Raw genomic sequence first — 27,703 nt, 5'->3', positions numbered from 1 at the left:
GCATATTGTCTAAATATTGGACAGCATGCTCTTTGGAACAGAAGTTATCTTTGAGTTGTTGCTTCATTCTGTCCCCTGAGTACTATAGCAATTTTTAGCAGTTTTCAATTGTTAATGAATGATCCAACAGTGAATTGTTAATGAATGATCAAACAGTGATCTACAGTTTTACAAATGTGCTTGGTATTGGAGACTGTTTGACAAAATACCACTTTTACCAAGCTGTGTAAAGGCCGTGAGTATCCACTCAAGTACTTGGTGTTTGTGATGGCACTATTCAAGTGCTGTGACTGGGCACTCAAATAGTTTGATTGATATTCTATTCCCTGATTAGACAATTCACGCGTTACTAACCTCTTCCTATTCTGTCTCCAACAAATCCTATTTTAATGGTTAACTGAATGTTACCAATGGATCAAAACCCACTCTTCGCAAACACATCAACAGCATTTCAGGTATTCATGGAAAGACAATAAAAAATAATCATTATAATTAACACACTATTCTTTTGAAATACTGGATTTCAAGAGTAATCGTATATTTTGTTCATGCTTATCTAATAGTATTTTGAAAGAAGAGGGTTGTATCGTTATGTGTGCAATGATCACCATTCTTTATAGTCTCAAAGAAACACAGACTTACATGTACAACTTTAAAAGGATAATTCAGTTTTTCAAGTGATAAAGAAGATCAAGCTGTATCAGGCCATGATTATCCCAAACTATAGGCAACAAAAACTGGAGAGTACTGAATGCTGCAATGCCACCAGCCCTGGTACAATAGATGGAGCAGGGCCACAAGGCCCCTCTGGGCCAGGCAGTACTAACACTAGGATGAGCACTTGGATATTTAACCCCCTGTGACCTGCCAAACACGAGACGGCAAATGAGATGGAAAAGAAAGCCACCAGGTAACAGCGTCTCACAAGTGCTACATGTCCTTTAGAGAGGCAGCCTAGCTAGGGCTTTGCTGGAGCATGAGTTGAGTCTCTGCAGTTGCTTCGTTAATGGCACCACCACCATTCTACAACCGTGAACACACCCGGACCTTGCCAGAGACATGTGCATAGAAATACTTTCTTAGCTGATCTTTTTCCTCATAGATTCAATATAAGAAATGAAATAAGGTAAAGAAGCCACAAATACTTGCCTGAAAGCATGTATACCTTTATCATTTGGCTTATAAATTTAGGAGCTTTAGGAAACTTGTCTAAGAGCATTGCATGTAGTGACACCTAAAGCAGTATAAGATAATACTTTGTGCCTCTTCTTAATCAGCAAACTTTTACAGCAGAGACAAGCCAGAGCTATAATTGCAGAGTCAAATAATGGCAAACCAGGGGAAGATTTTGACCCAGACAAAATATTTCTTGTTGTGGACCCACTTATGCACCAAATGACCACATGTACCACGTTTTTTTTTTCTGTATGAAGTTACATCTTTATGATCCTGGGACCAGGTTTATGTCAATCCCAACCCCAGCGTATGAAACATAATGTAGTCCTTTAAAGTAAAATGGTATTCAAAGAATACCACACTCACAGTATCTAAAGCACGGATTTTTAGAGACCATAGCACCCCTGATCTGCTCAATTGCCCCCACTATTCACCCACATTAGAGGCTGCAGTGTGGCATGGTAGGGACCTGCAGCACCCTGCCTGGGGAATGGGCAATGTCAGGGGAATGCATGAGGTAATGATTTTTGACAGCAGCTCAAAATTTCATCTGTTGGCTTTAAATGCTCTCCATTTTCCATGCACTATTTGTCTGCCTGCCTATCTTCCTCCCTTGCTGACTGTCCTTATTGTAGCGAAGTTGTTTTCATAAGGCTGTGCAGGATAATCTCTCTTGGCAGAAGGCTGTGAAGGTCCTGGGAGTGATGTTATCTTTTCTCCATACCCCCATTCCTGACAGGGAAGTCATACACCATGATTGGGAAGGATGATTCCATGCAAAACCTCGGCATAATCCCTTGTGCCATCTCCTGGCTCTTCAAGTTGATTAATGAACGCAAAGAGAAGACAGGAGCCCGCTTCTCGGTCCGAATTTCTGCAGTGGAAGTGTGGGGGAAAGAAGAAAATCTGAGAGACCTGTTGTCAGAAGTGGCTACAGGCAGCCTGCAAGATGGCCAGTCCCCAGGAGTCTACCTTTGTGAAGACCCCATTTGTGGCATGCAGGTGAATCCAAGGTTCATTTTATACTGAAACAAGCAACGTGACCTTTTTTTTTTTTTTTTAGCTATTGAGATTGTTCAATTCAAGAACTACCCAGAGCATAAAGTTTATAGACTTGAAAGTGTTTACTTTAAAACATGCAAGAACTTTATGACCTGCAGCTGCAGGGCCATCTGCTCTCCTGGCCTAAATATTTGTACCTCTGGTATAACAGATGTTGAGCAGTGGCTTGTGTTTGCAATAAAATGTGAAAACATTCAGTGCAAACAAAAATTCACCTCATTCTTAAAAAAAAAAAAGTGTGATCTCTCTTTTGTAAAACAGCAAGCTAAAATATTTACAGTACTGCACAAATAGCTGGAGGCCATTAATATGGCTGTTTATCTCTTTATAAACTACATTATTTATAGCACTTGCATTAGCAATGTTGTAGGAAGCATTAATCGCTACTTATTAATTGCTGCCAAGAAATAAATTCCTAGGCTGGGCAAGCCAAGAATAACTAGAACTCTTCTCAGGTTTGGAGGTTTAGCAGGAATGAGTAACCGGCTCATGTATTTCCTGGGTAACCTCTAGAAAGTCTCAGCAGCCTTATTTTTTTTTCTCATCTTGGTTTGAGGGGAAAAAAGGCCTGTTCTTTCATTTAGCTATCTGTGAGGGAGTAAATCAGATTTTTGTATGAGTAGATGAAGAGGGAGCAAACCAGCACGATGGAGCTTGAATATATTCTTTCAACCTTAAAGGCAAAGGCTGCTTCCATCCAGAACCTGCAGAGCACTGTCTGTCCAAGGATAGGGAATGGAGGGAGGAGGGAACAGACCTACAGGGTCATGTACCCTATTTCCAGCTCCAAGCATCTAGAAATCATGATCCACATCCACAAAAGCAATGAATTGTGAGATTTTAAACAGCAAGTAATAAATTTTGTGGTTTAGCCCTTTGTGGTTTAAGCCTTTTGGACATACTTAGATTATATTTTCTGTTCTTTTCCATTCTACCGGAGGACTAAAAAGTTGCATCTTGATTTTAATTAACAGGGTTCTCATTCTCACTTGGCTCCTGCCTTTAGTGCTTTGTAAAATACTTACAGTATCACAAGAGATTTCACCCTTTGGTATCCAGTAATGGGTGCAGTCTAGTGAATATAAGGTGAGAGACTTGAGTCTTCACAGTTCCCATTGGGGTGATAGATGGGCCAGTTAGGATCTGAATTAGTATACGTATGTTACATAGGTTACGTAACTGTGTAACAACTAGCCTCTCCTTAGAGCTCAATTCTTTACTGAGGTATTTAAGTACAATAGCGATAATAATAAATATCTCATTATTGTTGCTTATTTTCATATAGATACAGACAGAACAGCCATATACAAAATGAATTATTTTAGATTGGTGGAGAAAAAGTAGCTCCATGAGATGTCTATAAATCTCTGCAGTATAAAATACTGAATTAAATTGCAAGAAAAAAAGCCTTTTTTTGTGTGTGTTTACAAGACATAGCGACATTTTAGAGTCATGTCCCCTACACCCGAATTCTCAAAATCCTCAGATGAAGGGAGAATATTATATTATAGCCATACAGATATGCAAAATCAGCAGTGTGTATAGCAAATGAATAATCACCATATGTCATACTGTCTGTCATTGGGTCTTTCCAAGTATGCACATTTTATTGTTGCTTACATTAGTGAGATCAGCCCGCAGACTGGCCTGCCTTCTGCTTGCCTTGTTAACTTCTTCCTGCCCCCCTCCCTCTTTCTAGAGACAGCTTACCCTTCAGCTGTGTCACCCCATCCCATGCAGAGCCTTGGCTTTATCCCTCCTCAGGCTGATTAATGGTCACGAAGAGAAGACGGGAGCACTGTCTTCTTTAGGAGAACTTAACTTCTAGCTGTATTACATAGCAGGGGAACAAACCCTGAGAATGGAGTCCTCACTGTTTTTACGCCAGACAAAACAAGTCTATCCTATGGGCTGTGGGCCGGCTCTGCATACTGCCTTAACTAATGCCATCAGATTGCACAGTCACATGTCCCTTCCATAGACAAACTAATCTTAGGTGACATGAAACATGCATGCGTTCCTAATGTTTTGGGGGGTTAATAATATCTGCCCTCCTATGCTGTCTGTCACTTTGGAGAGATAAGAGCAGGCTGGTGACTGGGATTGAGGTCCAGCAAATGTCACTGTATGTACGTTACCTGCCTTGTTCCATTTGATGGATTGTCCTGGCTCCTGAGCAGGTGCATAAGCTTGTGGTATGAAGGGGCAAGAAAAAGCCTTCTCTTCTGTGCTGCTTCCCACATGCTATGGGGCTGAACACAAGCTTCAGTCTGTTATTTACCAGATTTATCTGTGGACTGCTCCCTTCTAACACTTTCTGAAGGACAGCACGTAGTCCTGCCCCTGCCAGTCTCCACTAACTGTTGAGTTTGGGATTGACGTGTCTTCCACAATTTTTTTTTCGCTTCTAGCTGTCGGAAGGACACAGTGATTGCCAGAGCCAGCAATGCAGGGGAAAAAAGGCAGTAAAAATAATGAAAAAATTGAATAATTAATAAGCATAAATAGCTTAAAATTCTGTGAAAGTGAAGGAACAAATTTATGCATCTGTCCAGCCCATAGGACAGTTTGCAGTTGCTGGGGTTCATGTGTAACTGCCACCAGAGGTACCCTAAGTGAGAACACTCAAAAGCCTGGATTCAATTGTGGAGCTCCTGGAGGGCATGCTATTGCCACTGCCAGTGTCAGGAGGGTCTCATTGCATCAGGCACCTCCTCCTCTTCGGTGCCATTAGAAGCCAGTGTATCCACAGTGTGCATTGACCGTAGGAAGTTGTCTGGTAGTGTTGACTTGTGTGGAAGTTTCTAGGTCATTTCTCCCTTGTGTTAAATGCAGCTTCAGAATCAGAGCGAGCTCCGCGCCCCTACAGCGGAGAAGGCTGCCTTCTTCCTCGATGCTGCCATTGCCTCACGTCGCAGCAGCCAGCGGGACTGTGATGAGGAGGATCACCGCAACTCCCACATGCTCTTCACTCTGCACATCTACCAGTACCGCATGGAGAAGAGTGGCAAAGGCGGAAGTAAGCTGTCCCTTCGCTCCCTTCTGTGTCCTCCAAGCCTGCATGGAAACTGGCTTTAAACAGGCCTTTAAATAATTTTCTTTAGTGGTGAAAATTACCAGAGTGCTCCATTCAGCGTGGGATGGGGCCATTCATACCAGCAGACAGTTCGCATGCCTGGTACAGACCCACCAAAGGCCATTAAAGGCCACTGGGGATTATTACCATCACTTGCCAATTTAGTTTCTGTTGTGGAGATACTAACAGTAAGTCCTCAGCACCGTGTGGGCCTCTGTATCTAAAAGAAAAAAAATGTGCTTTTCAAACTGGCTTCTAGTATTATCTTTACTGATAGTGTTGAGGTCATGGATTAAAATATTGTGTCGACGGGAATTCCTTACCACCCTTACGTTAGCTGTTCCTATTTGGCAGCTAAATAGGGCAGTGTGTATGGAAGCTGATGTTGGCAGTAGTGCATAAACTGTACCTTTTCTTGGAGATATATGATATTTTAGTTGCTGGCCCAACTACATGTGCACAAAGGACTCTTGTGGTTTGTAAAGGCTCTGGGCTTTTCAGATTGGCTTGCTCCCTCTCTTTACCATAGATGCTTTCACTGGCTTGTGTCTTTACTTCCATCTCCCACTTGTAAATGAGGAAAAGATGCTACCATGTCTACTTATATGTTTGTATAATTTTCAAAGGTTTCATTTGACTCACACCATTTATATTTTTTTATTATATTTATCTTCTGTTTCAGGTCTCCCAAATTGTTTATAACTGAAGATATACAGCCATTTTTTTTTAGTAAGTTCCAGTGATAAAAAGATTTGTATAATATAAGGAGCACCCTCACCCAAAAAGAAAACTTTCACATTAAAATTCTTTTTTTTTTTAAATAATCATTTTTTACAGGGAAAAATGTGTTTGAAAGACACCAGAGACCTCTGCTTCTTTAAAATTGTAGGCTTAAGCAATCTGCAGAAATAGCATATGTTTCAGCTCCTGGCTCTGCATAGGTTATTTGTAATAAGGAATAGACTCCAAGCCATGATATCTAGTGGGTGAACACCACTGCAGTATTAAAAGTCTGATGATTGAATGCAGAACATTTCCATTGACTGTACTTGTAATTAATAGAGAAAAACAGAAAGTTGCTGTAAGTGGAAATGCAGTTTGCACGTGTTTAAGTAATAACCCCTGTGGAATTGGCAGGCAGAAATCTCAATTAACTAAAGGTTTATTAATTAACCACCCTGCGGTGGAAAGGAAGACTGTGAATGATCAAATGGACCAGTTCATAGGAATAAAGATGGCTCATTTTGAGGGAATTATTATTACAAGTATTTAATGCTGCATGCTTTTTACTGCATGCAAGTACATGTACACACAGTCCTTTTCTACTATTTTCAAATGCAATTAGTAAAAGGGAAAAAAATATTTTGCTGTGGCTATAATGACTGTTTTTTTTAAAAAAAGGCATGATCCTATTGGATTATAACAGGGCATGCTTTGCCCACTGCCTTTAGTTATATCTTTTTCTTGTGGCTGTAACACCTCCTGTCTTCAAGTTTCCATATCTGAGTGGCCTCACAAGCCAGGCAGGGTCAGATCTCGTTGATAATTGAATGAGGGGGGAATTCCAGCTGCTCAGGAAGGGCACCTAGTGATTATCACTGTCTCCTGCTGTAATGAAGGACTTTTCAGAAAAAAATGTGAAGATAGTAGAGATATATAGATTCCAGTGATAGGATTAAAAAAGGATGGGAAAAAACCCCAAACTAAACCAAACCAAACCACCTTCTAAAGGATGAGTGATTAAAGGGCTGACTAACATATGATTTTGGTAAAATACGACTGTTAGAATAACGCATTGGTACTGTACTTACCTCCTTGTTAGATTCATTACCAGGAACGTCATGAAGCAGGCTTAGCACCATCGAAATTAATGGCGTTGTGGCAGAACTGGCACAGTCATTTTTCAGCTGTCAGCTCTGTAAAGTCTCTGTGGCCATAGAAAAAAAATGTTTAGGATGTTCCACTTCTCCTCTTCTCTCTGTAGTTGCCAGGCACATTAGTGGAGAACTTCCCTAACAAATAACTTCATTTTCAGATCAAGCAAGTGGATCTGCCATCCTAAAGATGTCTGTCTTTGACTTGTAAATTAAATAAGACGGAAAGATCTGATTCTTTATCTTGTTCTGGCTCAGCCTGTATAATAGGAATATGTGTGAAAACAATATGACGGAGGTTTTGAAGGGCAGGGATTTCTTTCATTTTCTTTTGTTTCCCCAATGTCCGGTAATCTTAGCAACAGAAATATTTATTATATATAATTCAGTAAAGTCACCTGCAGTCATTTTCAGTAGCAGCTAAACATGTTTGTTTTTCTAAGCAAAATCATTGAGGTATACTCACAAAAGGTAATTTCAGCCTTCTGAAGGTAGCAGTCTTAGAGGACTTGGGGATTCTTAAGTCTAAGAGTTTTAAGGACTCTTAGAGGCGAGGCAAAGGTCCTCCATGAGCAGTTCAGAGGAGGTGAAGGTGCAGATGCCTGGACGGTTCCCCAGGACAGTCTGCCTTTCTGCAGTGAGTGCAGGAGCCCGTAGTGTGAGTGGATACTTCCCCATAAGAAGTATCCCACCACTTCCCGCTGCTGAGAGCACAGTGGTGAAACTTCCACGGACACGTTTAACGGGTTGTTGTATAATCTGGGGACTGTTACAGTGTTTTGAATGTCTAGCCGCCAACATTAGTTTTAATCAGACATTTATTCTTCACTTCTATTTTGTGATACTCCACATGACTTAACCAATATCACAGTATAATTTAATATCTGGAAGTCTGGCATTGCCTAATACCTGATGTAGCTGAAGCACTAGCAGGACTTAAAAGAAGCAGAAGTTCCTGTATTTTAACAACTGTTGACAGAGATGCTGGCTATGTTTTTGGAATATTATTCTCAAATCCCATAGCCTAAGCCACTTTCACAGGAAAAGCTCTCTTCTTTCTTCTTCTCTCTTTCTTCTTTCTTCCTTCTTTCTTTTTTCTCTCTGCTTTGCTTTTATTTTCTTCTCTTCTTCTTTCTCTTTATTAATGTTTCTTTTTTCTTTTATCGTAAAAATCTACTCATAGTTTTATTGTTCATTTTAATTAGCTATCACCTACCACTGAAACACAATTATAGAATTACATATAACACATTCTACGTAAAGGCTTTATATTTTTATAGAAAGTTTTGTGTCATGCAAGACATCAGGTAGTACCAATGAGCAGTGACCCCTGTGTTTTGCAGTGCTTGCAAAATGAAATATCTCTCTCCCTATTTTTCCAGTGTAGGTTAACATGACTTAAGTTACAGCTAATAGTTATATATACCTTTAATAGCTGTATGTTTTCTATATTTATATACATTTTCCAAGTTAGACTTTCTTTCTGTGAGCAAATCTGCAAAATGATGTGATCGTGTATCACCTTTTTGTCAATATGTATAAGTTTTACAAGTGTCTTCTTCACCTATCTATGTAAACTTATTTCCTTCTACCTTCTATGGCACCTACATGCCTGTATACCATAGCATGGTACCACAGCTACTGAATGCAAGGTCATTGAAAAAACATGCTTGTGGTTGATAAGTCATTTCCAAAGTGACGTAATATATCTGGAAACTTCTTTTCTAAGATCCCCATCATGTAGTTGCTCCCATCACCATCTTTGCTTGTGAACTGCTCTCCCCCCACCGCTAATACTTTTTTTTACCAGATGCATAAGTTGAGGTGCTGTGTGAAAATGGCCGTGAATTTGTTTGCCTAAAGGTAAACTCAGAAGTGAAAGTATTTCCACTCCTGCTTAAGTTATATTTGTGTCGTCAAATAGTGCTCTTAACTTTTGAGTTAAGATCCTAGAAATAAAACTGCCTTTTCCTACATGTTGCTTCTAGACTAACTTTTGAGAATAGGAAGAAGTGGTCAAAGATCAGATGCAAAAAAAACCCAGCTAGGAAGTTGTCTTGGAATAATAGAGAATTAGAAGCATTTCTGAAAAGTCTATACAGTCCCCATCCTGGGTTCATAAGGAACCATAGGTTTTTAAAAGGAGCAAATGTCTGTTAATCTTGGTGTTTCAATGGTAGCATCTTTTCACTTTAAATGCAGTGTGTTGATACACAAGAAAAAAACCATGGGGATCCACTGCCAGTTTTGCAGAAACTATTTTCAGAACAGAGCAGCTTGCCCACAATCCATTACCCATGCCATGACAAACCTTTTCTTAGCCCAAATGATAATGTAGAAATATGTAGACTTGAAGCAAAATCAAATGTCCCACAGACACCACAGGTTCTTCTGAAGATCCAGTATTCAAGATGGGAAAGATAAGAGAAGCTACCACAGGACCGCTGCTCACCAAACAGCAATTCCCAGCCTATAGTTTTCCAGACAGGGGAACAGTAATGACAGAGACAGAAACAGAGCCAACTCAGGTACAGGCTAATAGGGATGTATTTTTTTTAAAAAAAAAAAAGCACAGTGGTGACTCCTGCAGAGTTAAACCTGCAGGAGCGGGTGAGTACTGAAAGCCTCGGTAATTTTTAAGCAAGTCGGGAGTGGACAGCAATGCACAGCAATAAAAGCTGACAGTGAGTTACCAGGACCCCTACAGTTTGTTGCTGCTAACATGAATTAGGAAAGGTTTCTGGATTGTTTCCTCTTTGCAAGTCATGGCAAGTCTTTTGCTTTCCTGGGAAGCTGCTTTTGGAGGCACGTGTTAACTGTTTGCTTTCTTTGTTTATGGCAGTGTCTGGAGGTCGCAGCCGCTTGCACCTTATTGACCTGGGTAGCTGTGTAAAAGTGCTCAGCAAAAACCGGGAGGGAAGTTCTGGCCTCTGTCTCTCATTGTCAGCACTGGGCAATGTCATCCTCGCCCTTGTCAATGGAAGCAAACACATCCCGTACAAGTAAGTGGCAGTCTACGTTGCACCTAATGAGAGGATGCTTGCAAGCAGTTTGCTTATCTGGGCCTGAGGCAGACTTGGGGTAATCAGGGAAACAGGCTGCTGGGGTCAGTGCAGCCCTCTTGAGGGTGCAGTAAAACCTGCCTAGGGTCCAGTGACACCTGATCTAACCTTACATCTGGTAGCTACACTGTATTTGACATTCAGGTTTCAAAGGAAGAAGCCTGCTGAAATAGGACCCAGGTGTCTTAAAGATCTTAAGGCTTGAGGTTCAGCACATTAGGATTTTGTTTTCTAGGACTGTTCAGATTTTTTTAATTTTTCAAAGCATCTCAGAGCCAGTTTCATATTTGCTACACAGAGACAAACACTGCTGCCATAATGCAGCACTATAGAGGAAACTATTTTGCTATCATAGAATCATAGAATTGTTTTGGTTGGAAAGGAACTTTAAGATCATCAAGTCCAACCGTTGACCTGGCACTGCCAATCCCACCACTAAACCATATCCCTAAGCACCACATCTACACGTCCTTTAAATACCTCCAGGGATGGTGACTCCACCACTTCCCTGGACAGCCTGTTCCAATGCTTGACAACCCTTTCAGTGAAGAAATTTTTCCTGATATCCAATCTAAACCTCCCCTGGCAAAACTTGAGGCCGTTTCCTCTCCTCCTATCACTTGTTACTTGGGAGAAGGGACTGACACCCACCTCGCTACAACCTCCTCTCAGGTGGTTGTAGGGAGCAATGAAAATATGTCACAATGAGCATGCATGTTTGTCATGAGATTCTTTCTGTGATCCAAGGTTACTTTACATTTTATTTTTGTATGGTTTGAATCTCAGTGTCAGCCTTTCACTTGCAAAAAAGAAGTAGGCCCTATTTGTCACCCTAGACAAGTGGCCTTTGCTGCTGCAGGTAGCTTCTGGGAAATTAGAGGAATTGCTCACCTAGTGGGTATGTTTTGTACTCATTTCTCGTCATTGTTGTCTCACCCCATTTGTCATGCGTGCAGGTCTGAAAGAAAGTTTGGATTCATTACCCAACCCAGGCAGTCATGCAGCCTTCCTATTGAGAAGTTTCTGATTTTGTGGATGGTGTTGCTTTTCTCTAGCCTAAACCTAGAGAACAGCAACTAGCATCACAGGAATGGCTTGCAGTAGCATCTTGTAATCGAACTGCATATCACCATTCATGAAGGACATGTGTATGAGGTCTGGAGCGAGGAACAACAGGATGACATGAAAAATGAACCAAGTCATTCACAGAGCATATTTCAGTCCATACATTTTACCCTTTTAATCATTTTAATGGCTGAAAACATGATTATTTTCTCATGTTCATTCAAGATTGCAAGGTATTGACAAATTACTTTGGGTTTTGTCTTTGGTTTAGAAAATAAAGTTGAAATGAGTTTGGTTACAATTTTATTGTTCTTCTAACATTTATTTTCCAAAATTATTTGGCAGTCTCATCTTAAAACATGCTCTCTGGAAATATTGCTGTTCCTAGAGCTCAGTCAGACTGGAATTCAGTTAAAGGCCAACTACATTTGTACATATAAACATTCATGAAACGTTTTGCAGATCATTTACCTAGTCATAGTGTGAAAATAGCTTGAACTCTGCACTTCACAAAGTGTAGCTCAAACAATGCTTATCAAAAACCTGTCTTCCTTCCTGTTGGATTTTATGGATTGAAGGGAAGGCCAATTGTAGGAATAGAAAAATGATGTTAATGATGCTCCCCAGGCTAGAACTTAACATACAAGGAATAGTTACCAAACACAACAGCTGTCTTTCCTGGCAATGGCTGACTTGGAGAAAAGCATTACCAAACATATCTTCTACTTGCTGTACTAGCAATCTCTTTCTGCTGTGATTCCCAGCCAATGCATTTCTGAGCTTACATAGCCAGAGGTGTCAGCAAACTTGCTCATCAGTGTTCTGTACCGCTGAAAGAAGATTAAAAACTCTCTTCAGGCCAGCATCTCCTCTGACATTCGCTCCTATAAGAGCAGAGAGTATAAAGTATAGAGAAGTGCTTTGTCATCTGTAAATCAGAGGCAATGTCTCTGTTTCTAAGGAGGACTTTTAAAATGTAATTTGGAAAACATCCTGGCATATTTTGGAGCAAATTTTGTCTACTTCCTACTAAGAGTGCAGAAAGCATTTTTTTTTCTCAAATGTGATCTATTCACGAGCAAGGGAAATAAGAGTCTTGGTGGCTGGGTAGGCGCAAACACTATTCACTCAATGGTCGGGCAGTACAGGTTTGTGCTGCTCCTCGGTGGAGAAGAGAGGAAGGAGTGGGGTTGTGTGCTGCATTGTAGAAGCAGCTGTGCATCCCACAGACTGATGTGATATGTGTTCAGTAGCACCTCTTGTTTAGAGCAACAGCTAGCCTACCTAGCTGAGATAATTTCCCTTTCTTTAGGGGTGTTCTCTTTCAATGATAAGGATAAAATTAAAACTTTGATAACTGCCTTTTTTGAGTGGGACCAAACGAAAACAACAGAAGTGTTTTCTTATGTGACAGTGCTGTGCATTGTGTGTGTGGTCTCAGCAAATTTTCACAGAGCAGAAGACAAAATGGAGCATCTTTTCTTTATCTGAGGTATTAAACAGCCATTAAGTATTTTATGGCAGCCTGTCAGTAGGCACTGCATGGCTTCCTGGGAGCCCAGAAACTTGCAATATCATAGAGATCAGGTTTTCTCTTACTACAGAAATTTAGTTCTCTAAGCTCTGAGAAGCTGCAGGCTCTTAAATTCCCTTCAGTGCTGTATCCAGCCTTGTCTCCACAGGTAATAGTTGTAGGGAAAAGCTTGTTCAGATTCATAGCTGGTGTGAGCAGATGCTACTGCATTGCCTTCTGTGGGCTGTGTGTTTATGCCAGGGATGAATTTGCCCCTCTGCCTGCAGTCTCTGTGAAAAACACATGCTGGTGTTCAGCACGTTTTGCATTTTTTTTTCATACCCATAAGGCTAAAACTTGGAAGCCAGTAAGTTGGAATCTTTCTCCCTTGGGGACACCCCCCATTTTGAGAATAGTAACACAGATTGACATTAGCCTTAGCAGGAGTTTGTCTATTAAAGATATACGAAAGTAATGTAGAAATTCTCAGACGTCAAACAATACAGGTTGATATGGTTTGGGATCTTGGCCTGCCATCAAGTTAAATTCCACATGGGTCTGATGAATGGGCAAGAATCCCTATAATGGGCAACCACATGCAGCTAATGAGTGACTAGGCCATGATTTCTGGGCATTTGTATCTTTCATATATGTACTTATAATCTTTCTCTAATATATCAGTGGGTTATGTCTTTGTCACTGTTAATGTCCAGACCTATTTTGAACCTTAATAAGTACATCATTCCGTCATGTTATGAACCAATGAGCTCTTCCAGCTCGGTATGTTATATTAAAATAGAATTTTTAATTTGATTTAAGTACATTGCCATTTAATGTCCCCAGTTTTCATTGCTCTTGAGTTATGAGCAAATCCCTCAGAACACTGGACAAGAATTATTTTCTCCACAGGAATGTCAAATATCTTCATAAAAATTGGAAAAGGGGCACTGGCAACCCCAAGGAAGAGCAAGGAAGTCAACTCCAGCCTTGATCAAGTTTAACAGGGCTCAAATCTGCTACAGGAGGAGGGTTTTGCTAAGTTGCAGTAATTCTTAGTGCCGTTTTATTTTTTTAAAAGCGTTTCAGCTTTACATTAGTGCTGCATTATCTACCTCTGATTTCCAAGATGAATGTGTTTTAAACACTCAAATGAATACCCATTTGCACAAACTCCAGCACACTATTCAAAAATTACTCCAGTTGCTAGGCAACAGGAGTGGTGATAATTCATGGTAATGCTGTTTTGGAAATAATCATTTTTATACATTTTAATGACTATGAGAACATAAGAAAACTGTTTAGAAAAATTCAAGGCTGTATGAATTTCTCTTTCAGAAATTGTTGTTTGTTTTATTTAATAGGCTTCTCCCTTAATGTGCTATCCCAATGTGTTAGTGTCACTGGAGGCATCCTATATTTTGAACTATATGCTTATGGTTGTCCAAGGAGAGAGTCTTGTCCATAAAATAGATGGGTGTGAGTCAAAAGCATGAATTTTATTCTTGACACTTCTGCTTCTCTGTCATATGGTTGAAGTTCCTCCCAGATCTTACATGCTGGTATTGTTTTTTTCATCCTATGTGCAGAAAATAAAATGATATTAAGTGACTAGTGCAAGGTTGCACAAGAGGCTTAGTAGCAGAGCCACCACATTTTAAGATCTAATCTGTTGCTTAAACCATGGGCTAATCCATTCTTTCTTTCTGCATGACCTTTGGAAATTTATTTATTTATTTATTTATTTCCATTTATAAAACTGAGCTAGAAAAAAATGCAAGTAAGACCTTGTAAAGGGCATTCAGACTTCTTTGGCAAAAAACACTACTTACATTTTAACTGTTGCTAGGACTGTTACCTTATTTTTTCACTTTTTTTTAAAGTTAAGGACTCACATAGATGGTCCTAATGGGATGCAAAATCTGGGTTTTTTTGGTCAAGGGTAGAATATTATCGTTTTTAAGTGAAGAGGAGAAAAGGGAAAGTGTTGGATTATAATATCGTGGTATAAAAGATGAGCCTGAAGAATATGCTGTATATCAGATATTTTCTTTAAATTGTTAGTTAATTATTGGAGTTAAAACGAAAATGAGGTTTGGATGGTTCCAGTAACTCAGATTCTTTTCTTGGTTAAATGGATGTATCTATCTGCAGTTGTTTCATGTGTGTAAAAAACTGTGTGTGAAGAGAACTGGGATCCCAGGTATCTTTTGTTTATATGCCTTGCCTTTGCATTTGTAGCATGAGTGAGATTATTTTTCTCAGAAGAAATGTCAGTGAAAACTTTTCAGGAAGAGATAAGGAAAGCTAAAAACTAGTTCACAATAAGTTTAAACAAAACTGAAAACAGCACCTAGAATTAATTGGTCAATAGCATAGATGCTGTACTTTCAAACCATATTTGTATCTCTGCCATTGCTTCACTTAAAAAAAAAGGTATACTAAAAAAGTGATGAATATGTACTGGGGATTTTTATACAGATGTCAACTGGGAGAAAGTGAAGGTGTAAGAATAAACCAAGAGTTAAACTGATGTGAAGACAATGTGATTGAAAGAAAAAGCCCATTATAGGAAGGAAACTCATATAATAGTGATAATTTTACTATACTCTCTTTCATCCCTGCATAAATCAAGAATAACTCCATTTTCATCGGTGGAATTGCAGCGCTATAAAAAAGGTGCTACCACAGAATCAGACCCAGCATGGTTTTTTACAGCAGAGGAAGACACTGATAGGGCTTCCAGTGCACCTGCTGCTCTGCGTCACGCCAATGTCTCTGGGATTATCCTCACCAGTAGTTGCTCCTACTAATGCTCAGAAGATGAAACGTCACAAGGAATGGCTCCCCTAGTGCCATCTTGGGAGGGCTTTTCTGCAAAGCAAATTGATCAGCTATTGATGAAGGAATTGGCAGTAACAACCAATAAATGAAAAAATATTTTGTACAAGTGAAATTATATTTGATGGCCAGCACTACTGCTTGTTGGAGTTCTTATTGCAAGGAAGACTCTTGTACAGTAACAAGTATTAGTATTGGAGATTTTATTCTTATTTATGAGCTCTTACTAAGTCTTAGTTTTGTGGTATTCACACAATCATGTCTGCTTACTGGGCCTAAGAAGTTAATGCCCAGATTGAACTATATGCTCAATGAGCAATCTGTTTATTGGTTGCTTCATAAGCACCTAAACCGAAAATATTTTTTTTTTTAATTGAGAGTTTTCAATCACTTTTGCTTTCCACTGCCGCATCAACTAGTCTTCTGTTCCTTGCTTTTGCTTCTCCTCAGTGAGAAGATAGTACAAAAACCACAGAAAGCCTCAGAAAAATCCTGGTGCTGCCTTTGTGTGCCAATGTTTCTGTGTTAATATTTAATGTATCAGAAGTGGGTGAAGAACTGTTTTGCTATTTTACTTGTGGAAATGTGAGAGCAGATGAAGGGGGAATAAAGAATAGAAAATGAGGACATGAGTGACAACTGAAACAGAACCCCTGGACTGGGAAATGGCCCAAAATGAATGGGAGAGCTCTGAGAGACACTGAGATAAAGTGTAGAGGAGACACCAATCCACAGAGAAGAACTGGAAAGCAAAAGAGAAAAAGAAATGAGCCTATTCAAAAAGAGGAATAAGCCTAAGAAATCCCCCTGAACGATCCAATTGTAGGAGAGCGGTCAATAGAGATTTTGTTGAATGTGAAATAGGTCCTAATTAGCTATCAAAAACATGAGCTGCTCAGGAACAAAAGAATTTTTCCATGATGTTGGCAGCCAGGTTGTATGGACCAGAGCCTTGGCTAACAGGTACACTGAAGCCACTGGAGCACTGCCATATTATACCAGCTGAGGACCTGGCCTTAGGTGTATGCTCTTTGACACTAGCCAGAGTGCTTTGGCAACATGGAAGAGCAATGCAGTTGCCAGCAAGAGGTGAGCACTGATACACTGTCAGCATGGATATAATAAGGACTTGGAGCATCGGGCAATTACTTTCACCTTTGGGGTTTTTCTGTAGCTGACAATTTTACTAGGTTGAATTTCTGACAATTTTCTTCTTTATTCCAGGGAACTACATAAAATAGATGGAATCAGAGATGAACAGTCTGTGAATGTAGGAAAACTTCTTGCATTTTATTAGAGTAATTTAATCTGCAACGCAGGAGCATGAGGATAACGGATTTTGCATGCTCCAGCGATTGCTGTTGTAGTGTTCATCAACAATGCACTTTATTGTAGGACAGGTTGTACAGCTGATAGTGCAGATTTGAGCTTTATCTGCCCACGTCTTACAGTGCTGTGTTTCATCATCAAGTTAATGAGAGATAGTAGACAAAATCCTCAAGGAAAGCTTCAGTGGAGCTGCCATTCCCCAGCTTCAGGTTTTCAACTCAGCGCTGCCAGACTGGCAATGTGATAATTATTGGAGCAGAGGTGTCTGCTTGCATGTGTAGTGGATGTAAGCGAGTGTGTTGCATTCACTGAGCCTGATCCCCTGTTACACCAGTTTTACAACAGACCTCAGCTGACATGGCTCCATTCTGCACAAGTGTTCAAGTGGGAAGAAACAGGCCTCATGAACTAGCTCTTTTAATGCTCTTTGAATGACCCAATGAATTACTGCTTTACAGATACTACAACAAGCAAATAATGATGGACTGCAAAATGAAATGAGAAGGGAAGTGCTTGTGGTTTATAGTCAGATTTAATAGCAATTACTAATTGCATTTAAATAGCCATTCCTATCAGCAGCAGATAGCTGCATCATGAAGGACACTACTTTGGTCCCGGGCCAGCACAGACATGACTGGTAATGAACAAGCAATCCAGTAGTGTGCAGCTATTGCTGAAATACAACTTGAGTGGGACCCAAATAGGCCATTGTGGTGATTTCATATACAAATGAATCTGTACTTAATTCATTAAAATGCCATTTTGAACCCTCAGTCAGGGTATCCAGCAGTTTATTCTCACCTGTTCCACCACTGGTTCAGGCTCAATTGAACATTAATACATTTTCTCTCATGGAAATGTGGCGATTCATTTCATGTATAATTGAACATTTTTTAAATAGTCGTATTCTTGGAATAACTAGCTCTTGTGCAATGTAGCAAATTATCAAAAAAGCATGTAGTAATATCTATTAGCCTCACTTCACGTTTTTGGTTATCTTGAATAGTTGCATATGGATATGATCTGTGAAATTAACTTTCACTTCCCTACTGATCCTTCTTTCCCTGCACAAAACCAGTGTGACTCAGGGCAAGAGAGCAGAGAGACATCCCACTGCAGACGACCAAAGAAAATAGGTTTTCTTTTCTTGTTTGGAGCTGGGCATCTCATCGCTAAGAAGAGGTTACAGGCTGCAGAGAATTTGAAAGAGAAGCAAAAAGAATTATGAATGGTCTGAGATGAAAGGGCTACTCACCTGGAAGAACACCATGACAGAAATAAAGCTTCATAGCTTGCAGGAAAAAGGAGATCTCTGAGAGGGGAGATGACAACTACTCTGTAGTATTTCAAGGGTGTGAATATACACAGGAGGAGAGAATTGTTTCTGGTGAGACAAAGTGGCAGAATGGTTTCTTATCCTTAAGTAACGAGACAGAGGAATATAAACTTGAAAGCATGCTAACAGTGATTCCTGTTAGTCAATGGAAAAACTTCCCAAGAGCTAAGTGAACACTTCATTGGTAGCATGATTTAAAAGCAAAATAAACATGTAACTAATACATATTAATTAACAGTTATGTAATAAACAGTTCCAGATTGATTAGGGGCTAGGCTTATGCAATTTCAGTGCAGAGTTCTGGGGCCAAATCTTTAACAATTTTCAATAGCTGTACTTCCATTTTGATAATCTATCTTCATCCTTGTTTGGAAAGTGTTTGAACATGGCAGGTAGTTATACAAATAAACAATAAAACATGTTCTAGTGTGTCTAGTAGAATCTCCTCTGCTTTTAGGAGTCTGAAAACTAGCAGTCGGCTGGATTGCTACACTTGTATGGCATCAAAGAAATCCAGAAAGTCTCAGCAGTGTCTTTCTCAAGACTATACTCTAGCAGGGATATGGCATGTCCAGTCCATTTCTGTGCCAGATGATTTAACTCAGTTAACCACTTTTCTTCCTTCATCATTTAGTTACACTTTTTTTTTTTTTAAGATCTCTTTCTCTTTGAATTGCAAAATCAAGTTTTCCCAGTGCTTGATCCAAAACTCAGTGTAAGTCAATGGAAATCTTTTTATTGGGCTTTAGCTTAAGCCCATAGATTAGAAAACATGCTTATATCTAATTAGATGAGATAATCCTCAAATCCCTTCTGAAGGGGTATTGTATACCGTACTTCATGTTCAGTATTTGATGATTAACAGCTTATTTGTTGAAAGAGGCAGTAGGTGGTTAAGTGTCACCTAGTGTTGAGTTTGTTGCAAGGGATGTGATTGATGGAACTGTTGAATGTGAAAACTGGAAAAGTGCAATTATCTATTGACTGGTTGAAAATGGGCCTGTGACCATGAATTTGGAGCTCAAGAAGTTTATACAGGAACTTGCTGCATAAATAGGGATTTGTGACTACTGAAGTGGCACAAGCAGGACTATTTGATTTTCCTCTTCAATGTATATAAATAGTGTTTGTGACCTTAACTTAAATTGTTTCACAGTTTTTGGGCAAATAGTTAAACTATTTTTCTTCATACTCTTTCTTTTCTTGGACTCTATTTAACACCACCCCCTCAATGGAGTGACAGGCCCTAGAAGCTTTGAAGAGAATTGCATGGTTGTAAATGGAGTCTATTTCAGCCAGTTTATCTTACTGCTTCAAGAGCATTTGAATGGCATTGCAACTGCAAAATGTTTTTTTTCCATACAAACTTTTATTGAAGTTCTTATTTTCATAATATGTTTGAGAGGAAAACAATGAAGACAATCCTCTTGTGCTCTTCAGATACCAGCTAGCTTCTGCTGGATGATCAAAGTTTTCTGGCTGGTGGTTGCCTCCAGGCCTGTACACAATGAACAGATGTGAAGTGAATTTTTTAAAAAACGCATCGACTTTTTAGAGTTAAGCAGGCTGGTTAGAACTATCTTCAGAAATATTAAAATTAGCTCTCTCTCCTGCTGCAGAATGAACATTAGATTATTTTAATTTTTAAAATTTTGTTTGTTTATGAATGCCATCAAGTGACATACTTTCTAGCAATAGGTGACAAGCCTCGGTAAAAGTAATTTCAGACAGCAGGTTTAACTGTTATAGCTGTATTTTGTCTCATCACCCCATCAGCAAAACCATTCTACTTGTTGTATTTAAAATTATTTTCCAGTGGGTTATTTTTGAGGGGTGAGGGGAGCTACTAAATTGTTTCTCTCCTTATTCCTTAGTTTGTGCTCTTGGGCAGAAATAAAGCTTCACTCATTTTGAAAATCAATGAAAAAACATACATCCATACTGTCAGAAATATCGGCCCTTCTGGCTCCCTTTGGCACAGCTGGTTCTGCAGAGCAGAGAGCTGGGTAGCAGAATGATGGCAGCAGTTGTTTTGGGTGCTGTTGCAAACCTGGAAGCTGTGGAGATACAGTCTTCAGTCTCTATAAATAGAACAGAAGGAGAAAGTTGGGAGCTGTCATAGACTTGAAGGGATTTTGGGGCTCGGAAAAGGATGCACAACATATTACACTCTTTGCAGGAGGGGGTGTTCCCACTGACTGAAGTCTCTATCCTGCTGCCTTCGCCGCAGGCAGCTTGTACAGCCTGCAGCTTTCCCAGGTGTCCTGCCTGCCTTCAGCAGGAGCTCCAGAGGGCAAGGGTCTCGCATAGCTCCCATGTCGCGTGTGCCCGTTCCTTCGGGCAGCTCAGACTGCACTAGGCACCTGCGCTGCTCGACTCAGAGACAGACGGAGAACAAACAAGGGGAGCCACTTACAAGGTGAGCTGTTAAAAGCACCTCATCATCTCTGCAAGTGGGACATGAATCTGTATGGAGCAGTCTTTTAAGGATTGAACACAGTTTTCATGTCTGCCTCCAGCTATAAACAGAGCAGCAGAATCTTTTGTGCTCCTAGGCTGTATTTCCTCTCTCTTGCAAACAACAGTTTTCACAGGCTCCACATGACGTGCTTTGAAGTTACACATCTGTGCAAGAGGACAGGAATTAGATGCAGTATCCAGATCTGCTACCTAGTTGGCATGTACTGCATAACAAAAAAAAGTGTTTCCAAAGGTATGGTGTTAGAGAAATAGCTGCACTTTTTTCAGATAGGGAGAGAGAGTATTCTAGGAGCTCTGTGTACTTGGTCAGACCATGCTGACATGCACCTCCTGAATCCTGCTCATCTCTCTCATGCGTGGAGATTGCTGGAGTGATGGAGGATAGTTCTCATGTCAAAGGGAACTGAGGGTAACTGCTGTAGTTGCAATAGTTTACACTGATGTGAAAGGGGGGCTGATGGAGGACCAAAGCGGAATAAGATTTGACTCTGAAAATACATATCTGTGAAAGAGAACCAGTTGGCACCCTACCACATTGTGCTCCAGTGAGATTTGTGAAATGCTCCTATGTTTTTATCAGCCAAAGGTTGAGGCTGCTTTCTGCAGAGTGTGTTTTACAGAAAAAGTGAGGGTGCGCTTTGGTAATCTTTAGGATCTTTGCATCATACAGAATATAAAATAAGCCCGTTAAGCTGGTAACAGATTTTCTTTTCTCTTATGTGCTGGTTTTGGCTGGGATAGAGTTAATTTTCTGGTGCTTACTTGCCATCTGGGGTTAAACCATGACATCTCATCAGGTGACTACTGCCATTTTGGATGGCTATGTGCTGTATAATGGCATTATAATCAGTGGCTTTTGTTGGTTTTGAGCTACTCTTGATTGCAGTCCTCTGTGGGCTCCTTTTCCTGGAATCGTTTATGTGTATGTCAGACATAAACATCAAGTAGGTTACACAACTGGTGAAGTCCTTTGTGTCCCTTTGCAGGTGCCATGTCCGTTCCCCTCACGCTCATCTCAGCGCAGAGCACCCCGTGGCGATGAGGGTGTTGTTTGGGGGAAGGCTCTGGCTGCTGCGAATCTGCAAGTGATGCTTTGGGTCTCTCTACTGTACGTGCTCCCAGGGGCTCTCACCTGTCTTCCCAGCAGGGTCAGGGCTTGTCCAGTCAGGGACGTGATGCTTCTGTGGTGCTATAGCACGACTCTCCTGGTCTGTACTGGTATCACAATCACATCTGTTAGGTGTAGTTTGAAAATTGAAATGGATTTTTTCATCCTCCCCAGAAAATGCATAGTTTTGCTTAAACTTTTCTACTGAACATCTTTTTTCACAGAGAGATAAGACAATGATAGCAAAGAATTACAAGCAAGACAGTATGTATATTTGACAATAAACTGGCTATTTGAAAGACACACCACAATAAGGTTTTCTTTACAAATTGGCTCATTCGATTAGAGAAGATTTTACATTAATATGTAAGATTTTGAATTTTCTCTGATAATGCTATTATATCACACCCATGCAAAAGATAGTATAACCCTTAAAAATACATTTTTAATTCCACTGGCCAGGTTCCATCCATCAATGGTGCTTCTCTGTGGAGCGATACCTGACTCTTTTAAGGAATCTCAGCTTTACACTAATAACTGTTCGGATGCCTGGTCAGAGAGTAAACTCTACTGTTGCAAAAGGTATCCTTCTCACTGAAGACCAGACAACAATAGATAACTGAGTAGTGTAAAAACAAAACACTGCATCTTTTCAACAGGGAACATTTAGTTGTGGGCTATGCATAAAGAATGTTGCAGGCTGTGTATGAAATTAGAGTAAGGTAAAATTCAACTCTAGCAGTAATAGTGTGGGTATGTGAGAGTCGTTTTGACTAGCAATTACACATCTATTTTATGCATTAAACAGCTGTGTTATCTCTCTGTTGAAACTAACCTTAAGTTCAGAACACAAATAACTTTCTTAATAATTTTATGTTCATATTCATATAGATATAAAACCAATAACTGTATGCTTCATGCAAATATTACCAATGTGTTATTTCACCTTAATTAATCTCCCAGAAATATAAAAATCCAAATGTTTCCTACTATCTAATCTGTAATCCATATTAAATCTAATGAATTCTATATTCTTGTCGGTGTATTATCCATTAATTGTGCCAGTAACTGGAGCTTCATATAAGTTCCTTTTTAAGACTGCACAATTTGGAAGTACAATTCTATTGTGCCAGAAGCCAACTAATAAAATCTACCAATGATTATTGTCTTAAATACAAAGGGACAGAGTTAAGTATTCTATGCTGACATTATAAATTATATGCCGCCCATATGACCTTTCACGGCATTTTGCAATACCTGAATGCAAGAGTAAGTTCTCCTTGGTTAATCTCATAATATGTAATAGGAATATGTACGGTGCTTTTTCCTTCTGCCTCCTTTCTCATAGTAAACTAACATCTCCCAGCCCTGTGGTCTGGTTATGTTCATATTGAAACATTTCTGGCAGTTAAATCTGCAATTTTCGCAAATTTAAGTAGAGAACATTCTTTTGGGAGATCTAGAAAGATGGGCAGAGTGCATGGCAAATCTTCACTCCTCTTGCTGTGCAGGTTCCAAGAAGGGGAGTCCCGAGGGATTCTTGCTCCTTTCACCCATAATAGGAAGAAAAATTCTCTACCACCATGTTTAGAAAAAAGGTCCAGCTTCTTGCAGATCAAAGGCTATGCACTTATTGTCTTAAGGGCGGGGCTAGATGAGTGTTGAGAACTCGCTCAGCATACTGTGCTCTGCCATTATCCGAGTTTTGAATTGCACAGGTATAGACCAGCAACAGATGTGTTTGAGTGGTTGAGTTAGAGACATAATTTGGTTTTTGAGGCATTAAGGTGCATTTTGACCATCTCTATTTTTGACCCATTCAGAGCAGGAACCAGTAAACACAGGGCAAAATATTGGTATTGTTGGGTGAATCTCGTAGTCTTCAGAAAAGAAACTCTAGCACAGTTAGATTGCAGGAAATGAGATAGCCTCTAAATGGGATCTTGTGCTGCTTCTCAAATATTTCTGTCACTGCTGTCAATCTGTTTATATTAATTATTAAATATAAAACTTTTATATCACGATACCCTTAATTTACACAAGCTTTACAGAATGTGGATCAGATACATTTTCCTACCTACATCTTACCATCTTTAATCCTTTGCACTCATTAACAAGTGGTAAAATTATGGTAAAACATCATGTTCTTTTCCTTCTTTATCTCCAATATATTTCAGAAGTAATTTTTATTTATCATCTAGTTCTGGCAAATAACTGTGAAGCACTCAGTGTCACTGCTGCAGTATCTTGAGTCCATGGTTATTCAGAATTTGAATTCTGGCTGCAGTTTCTCAAATACTTTCATAATCTCAGGCAGGTGGGGGAGAAGGAGGCAGACATAACTGGAAGCCACATTTCTGATTCTGGGGCATTCTAGGGGCCCAGTGCCCCATGTTAAACCTTCTGGAGGCTTAACTCGCAACAGGCACCCCAGGATGCCTGTTGGGCCACCCTGCTGCCTGACATCTCCATAGGACACAGTGCACAGTGCTGTGACCCCGTCTCTGACATGCCTCCTCTACTAGCAGCAGTCACATCTTTGGCAATGCTCTATGGTAGACTTGTAGGAGACCCACAGGACGTAACGTCTCGACTGCTGTCTCAGTGTCTGTGCTCTTAAACGTTCTCTGATACTATATATGGTGCTCTTTTATGTGGTGGAGAACGTCTAGAGATGTGTGAAGTTCTCACCCTTTTCCCTTTTCCTTTATATTTGCCAAGTCTGAAATGGAATGGTATGTTCTGCTGTGCTAAATGATTAAATGGCATCTATCATAACATAAAGAGATCAAACAAAATTATTTTTTCTCCCATGTTACCGTTTAAAGTTCTCAATTCTGCTCAGATCATTAGCGTATAATTTTTAGATGAGCTAGCCAGAAGGTCCCTAAATAAAAATTATCAGAAAAGATTAGCTAGGAAAGCTAGACTGGTAATGAGCTGTTGCACTATGGTAATGTGCTAGGTTTATAGTTCATATCTAGCCCTAATCAGTGATAAGTGCAAGTTGTCAGCATTTGATAGCTAATTGGTGTTTCTTGGAATTACACTACAACAAAAACACTGAAATGAAAATAAAGCTTTTCTTTATATATGACAAGTTAAGAGTTAATTATAAATGCTTGGGTCAAAAATGTCTTTTAGCTACACTATATGTGAATCTGCTGCACTGAGGGAAGATTCATGGGTTGTCAAAACTTCTTTGGTCCCTTTTGGGTCTTTATTACTTTTTTTGAAACTGGTACAGTAGCAGCTTTGAAAACAGAACAGGACCTTTAAACCATTTGCTATGTATTTCATATGTCATGCATCACAGAAAAAAAAAAAACCTAAACCTGAACTACTGGAAAATATTTAACAATGCAATAATGACTTGAACTCTCGTAACGGCCTGTTTGTTATTGATTGTATTTACTCCATGTTCATTTGAGAACAGCTGTCTTCCCACAGAATTAATTGGACATAAAATCATAACATGGATCTGAAAAATTATAAAGCAGGAATAATCTAAGCCAGAGGACATGAAAGACTTAAAAGCCTGGCTAACTTGACATCTGTGAGCTGAGATTTTTGTCATTGCACAGCTATAATTAGGTGGCTCTAATCACTCTCATAATGCTAATACGGGAAATGTCCTGTCTGTCCTCGGTAGCCAGTGGTGGGAATGACTGCTATGCACAAAGTTGTGCTTCAAAACTGTGAAGCCTGACAAGCTTGGTGAGCAGGACTGGCTCTGACATGTGTGCTCCAAGAGATATTTAGCCACCTTCTGAGAGGCTGAAGCATACATGATCACACCATCTCATTGCTAGTCATCCAAATACATTTTTTAATTGGCCATTTAATTGACCATTTCCAATCATAACACAGGGACAGGCCTCCAAATATCTGAGGTCTGTGCAAGACTCCTGGGACTGGGAGAGGGACAGGGCAGAAGCAGGCTGGGCCATGAAGGTGTGAAGCCAGCAGTTAGTTACCTACTCCATTGCATGCTGGCTTTCCAGCCAGCTGAGCGTAATGCTGGCTGGCCAGCATGCCCAGGCCAACAAGGAGAGAAGAAGGAGCTGCAGTGGGAGGGGATGAGTTAGGTGGGATGTGGCAAGGTGAGGTCATAGGGACTATGCAGAAGAGCAGACAGCAGAAGTGTAGGAAATGGAGGAACACAGGACTCAAACCCACAGGAAACTAGTCTTCATTAATTCCTCTATTCATAGAACAACTTGTTCATTTATTCAGATCCTCACCATTTGAAATGCAATTAGATGAATGTATTTTCCTGCTGAGTAAAATTCATACAGTCAGCAGACAAACCTCTCGCTAAACGATTTGCTCATCAGTGTGTATGGAGGAGGAGGAGGGACAGAGAGAAGAGAGGAGCTTAAATGAGCTCATTGCTAGATCGTCTGAATTAAGTGATCAATTTTTGTAGCTGCAAAATAGCTGCAAAAGTTAACACTATGTTAAGAAAGTCCCGCTACAACAAAAATTCAGTATTAGCATTAAGATGTTAGAGGAACAAATCCGGAAGGCCTGAGTTAAAACTCACTTTAAAGTAAATCCAAACAACAGGTATTGCCTTCTCGGAGGGTGAGCCTTGAAATATCTTGACTGTTCCCAAGGCAGGGAAATCTGGAACAGCTGTCTGTGAATTTAAATTCAACACCCCTCCCCAAATGGGGATACATTTGGATACAACCCTCGCCCTCTGTTTTATGCAGACATGATAGCTAATGTTTGAATGTCTAGGTGAAAGAAGAGTGGTAAATGTAATCTGTCTAGACCTGAGTAAATAACTGGTGTCCCCTGAGAAATCATTGGTTAAGCTGAAGAAGACAAGGAGCTGTACGATATATCAGGTAGTGAAGACTGATGAGACAACAGTAGCTAGCATTGAAGTGGGAGCTGTCAGAATAGAGGGAAGGCCACCAAGGAAGTTCTTCAAGGACCAGTTTTGGGAGAGATCTTACTTAGTGTTACTATCAGCAGCCTTGACATGCAGAGGAGGAGCATGCTAATCATAGTGATTGGTTACACAAAGCTGAGAGCCGTCATCTGTACAGAGGAAGATCAGAACATCAGATGGGAGCAGCTGTGGGACCTCGAGGGCTAGGGTAATAGAAATGGCACTAATGCAAGGGCTTGCCCTGACAGACTGCTAATAATTTCTACTGAAATCTGGGAGCTCATCAGCTAGAAGGGAGGGTGGGGTGTGTGTGCTGATTTAGGCATATTGGTTAATGATCACAGGTGTCCACAGCTGATGTACCAGTGAGAAGGTAATGAAGTCTGAGGGGGCATTAGGAACGGCAGCAGAAAAATAGTAATGCCCTTATGCAAGGGACTGGTGATTCCTCTCCTAGATGCAGCTTTGGTCACCCATATAGATGAAAGATGAATTCAAACTGGAACAACTACAAGAAAGACTGGGAAGGGCAGCAGGATAGCTTTTCATGTGAGAGAAGATGAAATTAATTTGGCTTGCGTACCCAAATAGAGTTAGGGAATAGAGAGAGCATGAGAAGGAGCGTAAGTGGTGTCTGTACATGCGGCAGGAGCCTTCCCATCCCTGGGGAGTGAGAGCAATGGAAACCACAGGGCCATGTTGGAACATGGGCAAATAGAGGAGTAGATGGCTTCCAGCATGCCACTCTGAAATGGAAGTGTGTGGGCAGTGTTAGGAAGCCCTAATGTTTTTAAGGATGGGTTTTCTAAATGCTTAAGGAGGATTATACGATCCTCTGTACTGGGCAGGGGCAGGAGCTAATGATTCAGTTTCTTCTCAC

The 27,703-nt window shown here is 40.2% G+C and overlaps 1 protein-coding gene across 1 annotated transcript in view; it reads left to right on the top strand.

Annotated features, from left to right (window-relative positions):
- KIF26B (kinesin family member 26B) overlaps positions 1 to 27,703 on the top strand; it is a 303,945-nt gene that overhangs the window by 240,344 nt on the left and 35,898 nt on the right. The window contains exons 8-10 of the mRNA XM_068400416.1: positions 1,916 to 2,178; positions 5,074 to 5,257; positions 10,031 to 10,190. Of these exons, the coding sequence (XP_068256517.1) occupies positions 1,916 to 2,178; positions 5,074 to 5,257; positions 10,031 to 10,190 (607 nt within the window). The remainder of the gene's footprint in view (positions 1 to 1,915; positions 2,179 to 5,073; positions 5,258 to 10,030; positions 10,191 to 27,703) is intronic.

Source organism: Nyctibius grandis, chromosome 1 (assembly GCF_013368605.1).
Source record: "Nyctibius grandis isolate bNycGra1 chromosome 1, bNycGra1.pri, whole genome shotgun sequence".
In the NCBI taxonomy this organism is placed as follows: Eukaryota; Metazoa; Chordata; class Aves; order Nyctibiiformes; family Nyctibiidae; genus Nyctibius; species Nyctibius grandis.
Note: the sequence above shows the minus strand (reverse complement) of the source record. Positions and strands in the feature narration are given on the sequence as shown.